General features: G+C 39.7%; 1 protein-coding gene across 14 annotated transcripts in view; it reads left to right on the top strand.

Annotated features, from left to right (window-relative positions):
• The window catches only part of BRSK2 (BR serine/threonine kinase 2), a 304,937-nt gene that overhangs the window by 243,760 nt on the left and 48,088 nt on the right, over window positions 1–13,089 (top strand). For 13 of the 14 annotated variants that reach the window (XM_066187740.1, XM_066187738.1, XM_066187737.1 and 10 more), the window contains exons 9-11: window positions 2,255–2,286; window positions 7,722–7,886; window positions 8,622–8,719. In XM_066187740.1, the coding sequence (XP_066043837.1) occupies window positions 2,255–2,286; window positions 7,722–7,886; window positions 8,622–8,719 (295 nt within the window). The remainder of the gene's footprint in view (window positions 1–2,254; window positions 2,287–7,721; window positions 7,887–8,621; window positions 8,720–13,089) is intronic. The other variant, XM_066187736.1, reaches the window with a different exon arrangement.

Raw genomic sequence — 13,089 nt, 5'->3', positions numbered from 1 at the left:
GTGCAATGGGGCTTCTCTTTCAGAAAAATGCTGTGTGTTCATTAGTTTAGGAGGTTAATCAGCAGGGATGGGCAGAAGGCGTTTGACACCTTCTCTGAAGGAGCCCAGAGGTTCTGTGACTAAAACATGAACTGGTGGCTCTCTTTTCTTTCCCCTCTCTAACTCAGGAGGTGAAATGCTGTTGTCTGCTTTGCCATGGCATTTCTGCATATCACAGGCACACAAGAGCATAGTGTCCCATGGAGACAGAAAATGCAGCAGGAGAAGCAAGCATGAAAGAGGCTTGGACATTGCATAGCTGTATCATCTGCATCTTGTCTAAAATCATTAATCTCTCTAACCCTCCTTGTGGCGTATGGGAAATAATGAGTTAGATGTGGGTTTTACCGGCACAAGAGGCACAGTCCACCCCCAAGCAGATCCTCAGAGAACTATACATCTGCTAAGGAACAATTCTAAAATCCTGCCCCATGGAAGCTGTACAAAATAGGCTCTCCTTATGTTCTGTGGTTGTAACTCAGCTTGCACAGACCTAGAAGGAAGAGGGCTGTGTCTCCAGGCTGTTGGGGGAACTCCCAAATAAAATCTTTATCTCTACAGGAGATGACAGTGTGTCAGGAATACTCCACCTTGCTCTTAATAGTGCAGGGGTTAGAGGACTACCTAACACAGGAGAATTGTCATCAAGGGGAATTACTGTGGAGGGCTGAGGCCAGAGCTGGAAGCTGTGCAAGTCTGCCTGGGCTGGTGGGTGTTTGTGCCGGGGGCATTGGCGCTGGTTAGAAGACAGATAGATGTGTGAGTGCCAACTGCACCTCTGATTGCAGTGTTGATATACTCTGGGGTTTAAAGGAGGCTGTTTGTCTCCCACACTGTTCCCTCCAGTCTCCTGTCATGCTTTCCTAAGCTGCATTCCGTTGTTTCTTTGTTTTCAGGAAAAGTCCTGACTCACTTTAAAAATGATTTCATATAAAGCCAAACTCACGTCTTACTGGTTTCCCAGACATGGAGCTGTTGTTCCATAGCACAAAGGTCTCTGATGCCTTGCTCTCTGTGGCAAACACTTTATATCGCTGAGATTTTGTTGTTTGTCTGTTCCTTATTTTTTCTTTTCTTTTTGTTTCTTTTTCTCTCTGATTCTTATTATTGTGGAATTGGGATGTAGTAAGAGCAGGACAGCTGTTGCCATTCTTCCTGACCATTGTAACGGGTCTGTGATTTCCTCTCGTATGAGTTTTCTTCCAGCTCTCTCCTGTGTTTCCCCTGAATGTTGCACAAATGTGAGCCCATGTGCAGTGAGTGTGCATGCATGTGCATTTTTTCCTGCACCTACAAAGGTGCTGCAATAGGGATGAATATAAAAAACATTGCCCAGATAACAAATAATCCCTGGACATCTAAGAAAAGTTCTTTTCTGCTGTGGTGATTAAAACAAAACATATTTGGAAGATTCTGCTGTAAGTATGTCATGTAAACCTTCTGTTCTCTCTGCTGTTAAGGGTTTCTCTTGGAAAAATCATGTTTCCTTCTTTTCCTGTGCTTGTGGGAAAAGATACCATAGATATGTTTGTGGAATCTGCCTTCCATTGGTTGACATGGGTACTTTCAGCTTTAATCAGTCCTTCATTGCATAGCGAAATTCTCTTGTGTGGAACGGGAAAGAGGGAAGTGAGATAAATATGTGGTCTGGTGTTCAGGTGCAGAATTAGTAAATTTACATAGAACCTTATCCTGCTTGGCCCCAAGGTTTTGATGATAAATGTGAAGCCAGTCTAGAATGCGTCCTATATCCAGGAAGGTCATGACACAGATGTGCCAGTTATTTTTTTTATTATCTGTTTGAATCTATTTTCTTCTTTTTTCCTCTCTTTTTCTCCAAAACAAAACTAGAAATGCAATTTAGGTATAAAGGATCAACTATTATGCACATACAGAAAGGAGCAGTTAGATTACAGAGGGAAGGACTTGGGAAGGGAAAAGCTTGAATTTCCAAAACACTTATGTGTGAAGCCTTGCACTTAGCATTTGCCTGGGATTTGCTCCTGACTGATGGATTATGTCTGGAATGAAAGTGTCTTTTCCAATGGGATGGGTTAGGATGAGTAGCTCTTTATGCAGCATTAAGTTCCTGTTGTATGCATAGGTCCATCTCTGAAATTCTGGATTTACATGAATAAGCCTTGAATAAGGATGACTTGTGGAGTTACCTTTTCTGTTTTACAGCACTAATTCCTTGATTTCTTTTCCTTTACAGCTAGAACATATTCAGAAACACATATGGTATATGTAAGTAACTTTTTTAAAAATTTTTTGCGTACATTCATTGTTGATTCTGGTATTCTAGTGGTCTGTGAGGAGACTACTAGAAGAGTGAGACTGCAGTTTGAAAGCAGGTTTCACACACATGAGAAAAAGGGGCAGAGAACAGAAAGACATCTAATTTTTTTTTAACCCTTTGCTACTCATATAATTGCATTTGTGTGTACCAGCCCAGGAACCATTTTTGTACAATGGCTAACAACTGTTTGAAGTAAGACATTCAGTCCAGCAACTTGCTCTGTTAAAGAGATACCTACAGGTGATCAGCAAAAAAATACCCAGCTAGCAAGCATATTTAGTTTGCTATCCAAGTGCTGCAGACAATCGCGTGTAATATCTTCTTGACAAGAAAGCTTTCGTTTGTTCCTTCTTGGCATCTTGGCTTTTCTCTGAAGTAGAAACAAAAATGATGATATTGATAAGTAAGCACCTGTGAGCAAGAGCTTCTCTGTCTCATAATCCCCACTCCTTCTTCATAGCAAACCAAGAGGCTGCTTCTGACCTTGTAACCTGTTGATGTGAGAGTACTTCTGTGACTTGATTAAAAACAGCAGTCCTGACAGTGAAACAGGAGGTCTGTGAGAAAAGCACATGCCTGTCTGGTGGTTTGGGTTGTAAGGAAGATTAATTGCCTTTAAAAGTGACCTTGGTCTTTGTGTAGCCTTAGTAGTATTTCAAGAAGCCTAAGTAAATAAACTTTCTATACTATGATATCCTAATCAAACTAAGAAGAATACGTCACAAAATAAACAAGGAAATTATGCTTGGATACATTTCTCAGGGTCAGCATTTCCCAGGTGGATGATAAGGAAAGTCCTACCTTCATAATTCCATCGTTACTCTTGAGAAATATTGGAGGATGGTATGAACTGATATATAAGCCTGTCACCATGAAAAAACCCACTTTTTCTTTATTTGTTTTGTTTTCTTTAATTCTGTCTTACAGGCCATGTTCACCTCAGGATTTATATGACTTCAGTAGGACCTGAGGGGGTTCAACAGTTTGTTGAATACCTAAGAAAAAAATTAGAACTAAGAAAAAACTTAGTTCACCTGAAATAGTGGCAGCACTCTGCCCATGCTTTTCCATGCGTTCTTCAGTTACCAGATATGGTGCCTTTTTAAACCAAAGAAGTACTGGAGGTTTCGTGCACATACCTTTTTTTTTTTTTTTTTTTTAAGCTCTCATGGGTAAATGTGGAACAAATGGATTGGGGAAATCTCTAATTGTAATCTCTGAGATCCCTAGTATAAGATCTTGCTAGCAATTGCAGCAGTAAATGCTGTTTACATCAGATTGGACAGATAGTTCCCCTCTGTTTCTTCATGGAGTCGAATCAGCTGACACTCTCTGTGCTTTTATCAGAACTGGAATGGGAAATAAAATGAAAAGTCATTGATCATTTAAATTTTTTTTTTTACCCTCCTCAAAATTTTTGCCTAGAACTTTTTACTTGTTGAAGGACTGTTGTCCCAGGCTCACATTACACAATTGTGCAGGTGTCATTCATGACTTTAGTCTATATTTGGAATTTGAAGATTTTTTTTCCTTTGGAGACATAAACATTTGAACATTTGCTTGTACTTCTCAGTGAAGGTCAGACTCTCTGATTATTGACACAATAAATTGCATCTGAGGCTAATCTCAGAGGTAGAAATGCAGGTTTGCAAAAGCAAGCCTCCTCTAGACTCCCAGGGTAGTCAGTGCAGAAAGGGTCTTCCAGATTTCTCTTCAGATTGCCTAAAAAGAAGTTTCTGCTCAAAATTGCTTTTTTAATGAGTCTCTTTCTCATTTTCTCTGTACTGGCCATGGATTGACCTCAGGAGGTTAACGTACTGTGGCTAATTTTAGTCAGTGAATAACCTTGCCACCTCCAAAACTCAACTGCTTTCATCTGGTAATGTTTCACAACCTCTTTACATTCATTTTGCTTGGAAATACTTATGCTGACCGAGAAGAAGGAGTTGTAGTGTTTTGTCCTATGGCTCTTTGTACTGTTTTATCCTATGGCTCTTCTGCTCACATCTTAAATTTTTTTCTTTATTTTATCTGCTATTCTATGTAAAATCTTCATCCTTTGGCATATATAGGTTACTGACCTGAAAGTTGTACTCAGAATAGCGAAGTAGTTTCAGTTAATTCTTCAAATAAATACTGAGGCTACTGTAAAACTGAAGAAAATATTTAATTGCAGATTTAGGCAGGCAGAGAAAGAGGTCTTGAAGGTTGAAATCATGATTCACAAGCCTAAAAAAAGGAAGAAAGAAACCTAAGTGAAACCTTTCATCAGCAACCTCCAGTTCTTGCTCTCCCACCCAAATTAATTCAGTGAGGTTTCTCAAGCCTTTTTAATTGAAATAATTTATTTTTACCTCAAATCCAGGTTGTCATAAACCAGAAAATAAACAGCAGTTATTTTCACATTTTTTAGTATAGTAAGAGGGCAAATAAAATTACCTATTATGGCAAATACGCACTCCTGTAACAAGGGGTTATTGCCTTAATTGTGAAGGTACCACACGTACTGAAAAAGAAAAAGTGTACTGGTTCTGCTTTGCTTTGCACTGATGCAAATGAGCATCTCGGTGAGATTCATGAGAGAATTTCATGGAGAGACTGAAAAAGTCCGCCCTGATCAGGAATCACAGCCATTGTATCCACCAATCCTCACAAAAGAGGGTGGGTTTTAAAGCAACAATTACATTCATGTAAGCCTTTAAAAAATATATGTGATTTGCAGTAGTCACTGTGTGACATTGTTTGATGTCTGTGTGGGCTGCAATGCAACAAATTTGTCACTCTGCTAGACTGAGAATGGAACAGGCATTGCAGTCATGCCAATCACATCCCAGACCCAGTGATTTTCGTTTCCTGAAGCTCCAAATTGCGCTGCCAAATGATGAGACGCCTCTTTGCAGATTTTACTTGTACCTGATGAGGAGGTGTGAAAATTCCTGACTGTGTCTGAGGCTGACCAGGTGCGAGGCATAAGGAAATGCCACTGTGGAGTGCACAGAGGATGGCAAGCTGTGCTCTCTAGAAATGGCTCCTGTGCTGATTGATACAAAAGAAGCTTGTAGATTCTATTCAGACTAGGGCAACTAGTGGGAAACCCAGGTTTCCTGGAAATTTTCAAAGACAATAATTCTTTTTAATCTCTTTAAATTACCTTAAGGACATCTACTCGTAACACAAATGATTAATTAAGTCAACACTTTCAAGTGTTTTCAGTTCAGAAGTGAACTGTAGATCATTAAAAAGCAGAAACACTCAGCTGCTGTTCAAAGGTCTATCCTGCAATGTTAAGGTCATCGCTGGATTTTATAGGGCGAGGTTATGAACTAATCATTTCTTATTACCTTCTGAGAGCTACATCTTGATCCTCAGAGGTAGCAGTAGTAGCCTCTCAGAAGGAATAAGATGTTTCGTTAGTTGAACAAGGATTTTTGAGTTTAGCCTTTAGATTCAGGACCATGGTGGCATTGCAGAAGATACAGACGCTTTTGCGAGTCTCAAAGGAGGCATCAGAAGCTGTGTTTGAGTGGTTTGACACACAAGAACAAATCCCAAGGGACAGATTCTATGTCCTCTATGTTTACTTCCAGTCTCCTAAATTGAATAAAACTGAACAAGGTGTGTGTGAGTGCTCCGTGTAAGAGAAGCGGGATCTGACCCATGTTGTCATGACCCATGTAATGAGCACCACAGTCTGACTCCATGACGTGTATCCAGGTAGGGCTGAGCACATTTTCACTGCTTCGAAAGAAGATAAAATGAATATTTCTGAGGAGTCTTTTTGCAAGTGATGTCCCACAAACAGAGCAGATGCCTCTCAACTTGTTAAAAAATTAATTTGAAAGTAACACTCAGCAATCTCCTGTGGTTGTTCCAGCACATGTGACTGTCCTGTCCTGGGTACATTGACTTACTATTGCCTTCTTACCTTGGGGGAGATAATCTGCATTGGCTCTTTTCAAGGTGCATTAGCTCTCTTTTTGGTACACTGGCTGAGACCTTGGGCTCATGTATATGAACCTACCAGAGCTGATTTCTAACTTACACAAGAAAAACCGAGAACATTTGGATTGGAACTCCTTTTTCTGTGTAGATACTTGGATAGCTTACATTGAGCCAGGAACATTTTAAACTCTGTGTGTAACTTCGTAAGTTGTGGCTGCCTTATTTCTTCCAGCATCAAAAAGAAGGATCTCTAGTCCAAACACAGCCCCATAAACAGCAAATGGTGACATCTGATGCAGTTTAAATATTCCTGATTCCTGTTGCCCTTGCTGGGACCCTGGACGGAACAGTCACACATTCGCACCACACAAAAGAAAGAGAGGACCCCACTCAGGGACAGGGAAACTTCAACATCACACAAAGCAGCCACTGAGAAATAGCAGAGGTTGAGAGTAGACAGTTTCTCCAACCAAAACACCAACGCCACCACCACCAAACCCACCTCTTTGGGTGGATAGAGTTTACATTAACAGCTCACTGCCTACCGAAATAAAATCAGAGGATATTCAGGATGTCTGCAATATATATCATTAGTCATTTAGAAATACCCTGACACCTTGACCTGTTTCTTCCAGTCAGGGCCTTTAATTGCAATGAATAATCAATATTTCCTGAACCTAGTGAATGGGATGAGATAATTGTGCAGAAAGCCTGTGTTAACTACATTTGAAAGAGTAATATGTTCTACTGCTAATGGTGTGTTCTGAGGTCTGCCACTGACCTCAGGCATCGCACTTAAGCCAAAATTTTCAAATTTGCATGTCTTAAGAGAAGCAGAGATTGTCATGTTTGGGTGTGTAATTAAGCAGTGTGATTTTCCCCCAGAACCCTTTAAAGTGTGTCAGGTGGGAACCTGAGCACTGAGGTAGCTTAATCACATTGGAATCATTAACGAAAGAAACTGCTGCAGTGCCGGTTGTAATCTGAATTTGTGAAAAAGTGATGGTTTGTTCCTTCTTTGAAAGGGAATCATTCAGCTTGCACTTTTCAGCCTCATAGTCTGAGGTCTGGCTAGCTGGTGAGACAACATCTCTAAAAACATGTAGTGTTTTATAAATATTTGGCATTAGGATGCTGAACAGCTGCTTCTGTTACAAGGGCACTGGTAAGTGAAGTTCTTATTGCCTTGCTGACTGAACACAGACATTTCTCATTAAAGACCCAAATCCACAACCTGCTGGTCAGCCTTAGCCATCATGACAGTTTCTTATGAGAATAATATCTGTCTGGTTGGAAGCTCTGGTCTCTCAGTGGGAATTTAGCAAGCTATTTCCATCTGTTGCTGCAGGCTGTGTTTCAGAGTATGGGTTCATTTGTGACTCATGTTTCTTTTCTCTCCTTTCCCTCCCCCTTTCTCTCCCTCATCTTCTTTCCTCTGCAGAGGGGGTAAGAATGAGCCAGAACCAGAGCAACCAATCCCTCGAAAGGTGCAGATTCGTTCTCTCCCTTCCTTGGAGGATATTGATCCAGACGTGTTAGATAGCATGCACTCGTTAGGCTGCTTCCGTGACCGAAATAAACTCTTACAGGACTTGTTGTCGGAAGAGTAAGCACTTGCTCAGTCTTCGTATCAGTTGGGTGTCCAGGGGCTGGGATGCTTATGAACCTGGGGAGAGGTAGAGAGCACTTTAACTGATGTCTCTCTCTCCGAGTGACTGGTAAAAACTTCTCACCCACTGGCTGCTCATTTGCTGGTAAAGTGTTGGGAGCAAGCACTGAGCCTTTCTTGCTCCATGGGTCAGAAGCTCACAACCTGACCTGCAATGGAGGCACTGTGCTATTTCTTCCCTAGCTGCCAGGCCAAGTCACTTCATTAAAAGATGGGCTGCACAGTCCACATGGGGAGGTATCATTGCTGATATTTGTGTTGAATATGCCTTTGTTGCCAAATTTTTATTTATTTCAAGCCTATGCCTAAGAGCTGGTGTATCTCCTGAGGTGTTAAGAGGGACTCATAGTAGAAAGAGCACTTAGAGGTTCAGGAGACCTGTCTGGCTGCCACTATAGGTTTGGACTTCCTGGGGACACATAACCTTGACTGTCCTGTCCCTCTGTTCTGTGTGTGTAACATGGGAATCTTACTTCCTTTCCTCACTAGCTGCTTGTTGGAGACAGTAAGGGTCTCAAAAACTTTTTGGGTTGTGTATCTAGCTGTCATGTACATGACCACTTCCAACTCATTTAGAATAACTGTGACTGTTATTTGATAAGAAAGTTCTATGTACATGCTGACCTTTTTTCTTTTCAAATGTAAAGGGTTTTTTTCCTTTCTCTTTTTCAGAGAAAACCAGGAAAAAATGATTTATTTTCTTCTGCTTGACCGGAAGGAGAGGTATCCTAGTCATGAAGATGAGGATCTTCCCCCTAGAAATGAAATAGGTACTGTAGATATGATCTCAGTCACCATGAACCCATCTGAATTAGTTCCTCTTCACCTTTTCTTTTTTAAATTCTAATTTTATTTTAATTTAAACCCAAACCCTAGCATCTCTGTTCCTTCGCACTGAAATGGTGTACACAGCACTGGTGAGAATCCTCAGCCTGGGCAGGCAGGGCTGTTCCGTGGTTAAACTAGAAGGCTTCATCTTTCGAGATATGTCTGTCTCACAGTGCAGAAACATCCAAGTAGGTCTTGAATGGGATCTTAAAAAATATGCTGTGATCCTACAGGCTGGCTCTATGCTGGCAGATGAGGTTTAGTAGCAGTATAATCTAGTGGCAGAATTTTCTAGTTACAAGTTTCCTTGCAGTTGCAGAAAGGCTGCTCCTGGTCTTCAGTTAGTAAGAAGCTGTGTAGCTGCATCCCTCTGCAGTTGTATTATGTGCACATTCTCTTCTCTGTAAGTGAATACATGCACTGCTGAAAGTATGAATCATATAAATTAGCTGGTTTATAGTACATAAATCAAACTCCCATGTTTTTAGACTTAAAAATATTTTTAAAACTTATTGCACAATAAGATTATATATCTTATAAAGCTCTTGTGATACCACTTTATTCTTATTTATTCATTGGCTTTTTAGGGTGCTCCTGATCACCATTAATCCAGACAACAGGAAAGCTGCTCCCCAAGGAGCTAACTATATAAGTGACTCTTGACATGCAGGCAAGTTTAATAAAGGATTAGTCAATTCTAGTAATGACCTGAAACAGAATTTTGCATAGAAGTGTGGAGATTTTCAGGTATTGTACTTCAGCACTTTGAAGACTAGAAGCAAAGTGCCCTATATTTTCACTGGAAAGCCCAGGCTCTCACAAGCTTTCAGGGCAGTGCTATATTGCAGTGCATTTGTTAATTAATACTTCATTGAATTATTAACCTATCCAAGTTCCAGGCTCCAGGCCCTAAAATTCTGCAGGGAAATCTCTTTTATGGGAGAAGAAATGAAAATTCTTAGTTAACACAGCAATTTTTAAACTCCTACCTGGATGGAGCTACAGAGAGCATGTTAGAAGGGATCGTGATGAAGATGGGTAGGTGCACCAGCTGCATGTCCTGTGGTCAAAAGCTCCTTGCTCAGTCCAGTTTGTCATCTAGCACTCTGCTAATCAGCTTTTGACTCAAACAGATTATCCTGCCATGTAAGGACAGCATCATCTTGTTTTAGAAATGCTTTTGTCATAAGAAAAGAAACAAGGTGACTCTAGGATCTTCAAACCCAGCATGTAAGTGCATATGTAGCTATGCCCTAAATGCATCATATATCTCTTCCACATGCCAAGGTATTTTCATGGTTTGAAATGAAATATTATGGTCCACTCTTGGATTTTTTTGTGCAAGGAGTGAAAATGTTTCCTAACAGGGAAACACTAACTGTATCTATGCACTTCTCCAGCACATTTGCGCATTAGTCTTTGAGTGTTTGTACCTTGTATTTCTTCTTCCACAGGGGGTTTCCATGTCCTCTGTTCCCAGCGGTATCTCTGAGAACATGGGGCAAGGTTTAATTAGGAGCAGTCATGTGTCTGATGAATATCTCATCATTAGCCATTAGCAATGGCCTTGCACAAAGAAAGAAAAGCAGAAAAAAAGTAACAGTTTAATAATAGCAGCTTGAAGAAACCATGTTCATGACAGTTGTGCATTATCTGCGCTCTTGCTAAAAAAAAAAAAAAAAGCATCTGGGGATATTTTGCTCTTTCCTCTTTGTTGGCATATTGCGTCTCAGAAAGGATGGATGCAAGTAATAATACGGCCAGCTACAGCTTGCCTTCTCTTCTACTGTCCCTTTGTTTCAGCTGTATGAAGTTTCTTCCAAGGGCCAAGGAAGGGCCACTTCCAACATTTTTCACGTGCAGCTCCATTTTCTTTACTTGAAAACATAGGAATGAGAAACTTCTCAGTAAAAGGAATGAATGTCAGCTAATGTCTCCTTGAGAAAAAAGATTTTGTGGGGTGAAGTTTCTTAATAAACCAGAGAACAAAAGGTTGGGCCAGAACAGATATAGGGGATAGAGATGCCTCATCAAATCTCAGAAGATGAACCTTTATTTCCCACCTTCCATGAGAAGATGGATTTATAATTGGATCATTACCTATATGATTCTATCCTCTTATGTAAAAATCCTTAGGAATGGATTTGTTTTTCTGATGTGAAATAAAAGGAAAATGCATCCTTAGTACTGTCACTGTCACTGGACCATGGCTTGATTTTTTTTCACCATGTCCAGAGAATTGAAGAAGAGAAGGGCAAATACTGGAGATTTTCCTGTTTTTAATTCCTGGGCTTCTGCAAAATTTTCTACAGCTTTTATGTGACACCACTTCAGTCATTATGGCAGGATGCATGTGTATTTAACTAATCCTTTACTATCTTTAGACTTGACAGTGATGGTGCCCTGTCATTTCTTAGTCAAACCCTTCTAAAAAGTACGTATAATACTTGCTACTCCTGACCATGTATAGTGTAGGATTGTAGCCAATTTTAAGTAGGCATCAAATACCTTTATTAGAAGCTCAACCACATTCATGCTAGCTTTGGATGTATTTTCCATCCACTTTTGTGAAATGCTGTTCCTGAATTTATGGGTGTGTTTCACCACCTGCTCTTCTTGCTTATTCTCTGCCTTTGATAGCTTAAAATATAGATTAGAAATCAATATCTTCCAGCATCTTAAGCTGCAAAGACTGGTATAAAAGAATCATTTAGCTTGTTAGCGATATCCTTCTCCTCTTCAATTGTTCTGTTGATTCCCTCATGGCCCCTCTGGCTAATGTCCTTCTCTCAGGTTTTCTCTTTCTGATAGCTGTGCAAAAGAGTGTCATTCGAGTTTTTAGCTAATTCCTCTTCAAATTTCTTCTTTACTATCTTTTAAAGTCCAGCTTTAAAAAAAAAAAAGGCCTGTCACTTTTGTAAATGTCACTCAGCTGAATTTCCGTTTCTGTTTTGAACATTTATGGATCAAATTGACTTTTAAAATACCTGTTCATAAAATATTTTCCTTGTCTTTTTCTATCTTTCTTGTTTAATTTCTATTGTTTGAGCTTATTCATCACCATTCTTTTGACATTTGATGCTTTCTTCATCTTCCTCCTTCTTTCTTTTAAACAGCACTATTTTACCTTCCTTTTATGTCTGATATCCTGCTACAATACTTGCATTCATTTTGTGATATATATACACTCCAAACATCGTTACGTGCGTTACTGTGCTATAGATACACTCCTGAACCACCAGTTGTTCTGTTGCATGAATTCTGTCTCGTGTTTTGAATTTGCTTGAAGAAGCAGGAGTTTGAAATATCTAAACCTTGTCCCAGCTTACTTTTGGCCACTTACACGTATGCAGCAGAAGTCACACAGTATGAATGCTTTATTTGATTTGTCTCCCTTTGTTTTTCTGACAGCTTTATGCACTGTTTTTTTCTTATCTGGGTGTCATTGCCTATGCCATTTTCTACTATCTTTTTATTACTGGATAGAATTTGAAATGGAGTGAGATACAACTGCACTTTTTTCTAATGAATTTTTAAGAGGAACATTATTACTGCTAACACAAAGAATACTTGGGTTATACTGTAATGGGGTCAGTTGTTATCACTAATCCATTTGCATTGAAACATCTTTGCTTATGCTCATTGTTTCAAGGATAAGCTCTGCCTCAAAGAGATCTTGTTATAAGAAACATGATGTTAGAGAGAGAGAAGAAACAAGTACATGGTGGGTGTGAGAAGGACAGGATAATAAAGAGCAGGCAGTAGAGGTAGAATTGTCAAGTGTGGTATTTCTGGTTTTGCACAGGAATCCTGACAGAAGACGCCTTAAGGACTGAGCACTGTGAGCTTCTTTCTAACAGCAGGCATGAAGGATGCCTTCTTTTACAAGTGGTCACTCTCTACTAAAATTAAAAATGTGTATATATATAAATAGAGGCAGGGAACTGAAATAACCCAAGTAAAGGAAAGAAAATCCTTCTGTATTTTTTTCTGCCTTTCTGCTTTATACAGTTTTGATGCAATGAGAGGTGTTAGCAATAAAACATCTCAGCAGGTCTGTATTTGGCTACCTGCTTCACCATGAAGATGTGGATGATTTGGCAAGACACCTTCTGCGATGCATTTTGGTATCTAAAGACTCTTTTCAGAACAATTTAAGTGATCCTCAGAACTTTAGTAAATCTTTGTCAACATCTTTAGGAGTGAATTGCCTTTAAATATCTCACTCTAATACCTCAGTTTTCACTCTGAAAAGCTAAAGTAGCACTTTGATACCTCATAGAGTTGTTACACAATAAAAAGTGTAAAGCAT

Source organism: Chamaea fasciata, unplaced genomic scaffold (genome assembly GCF_029207755.1).
Source record: "Chamaea fasciata isolate MVZ Bird 193981 ecotype frontalis unplaced genomic scaffold, bChaFas1.0.hap1 SCAF_7, whole genome shotgun sequence".
Lineage (NCBI taxonomy): Eukaryota > Metazoa > Chordata > Aves > Passeriformes > Sylviidae > Chamaea > Chamaea fasciata.
The sequence above is the reverse complement of the archived record's forward strand: the minus strand, read 5'-3'. Positions and strand labels throughout refer to the sequence as shown.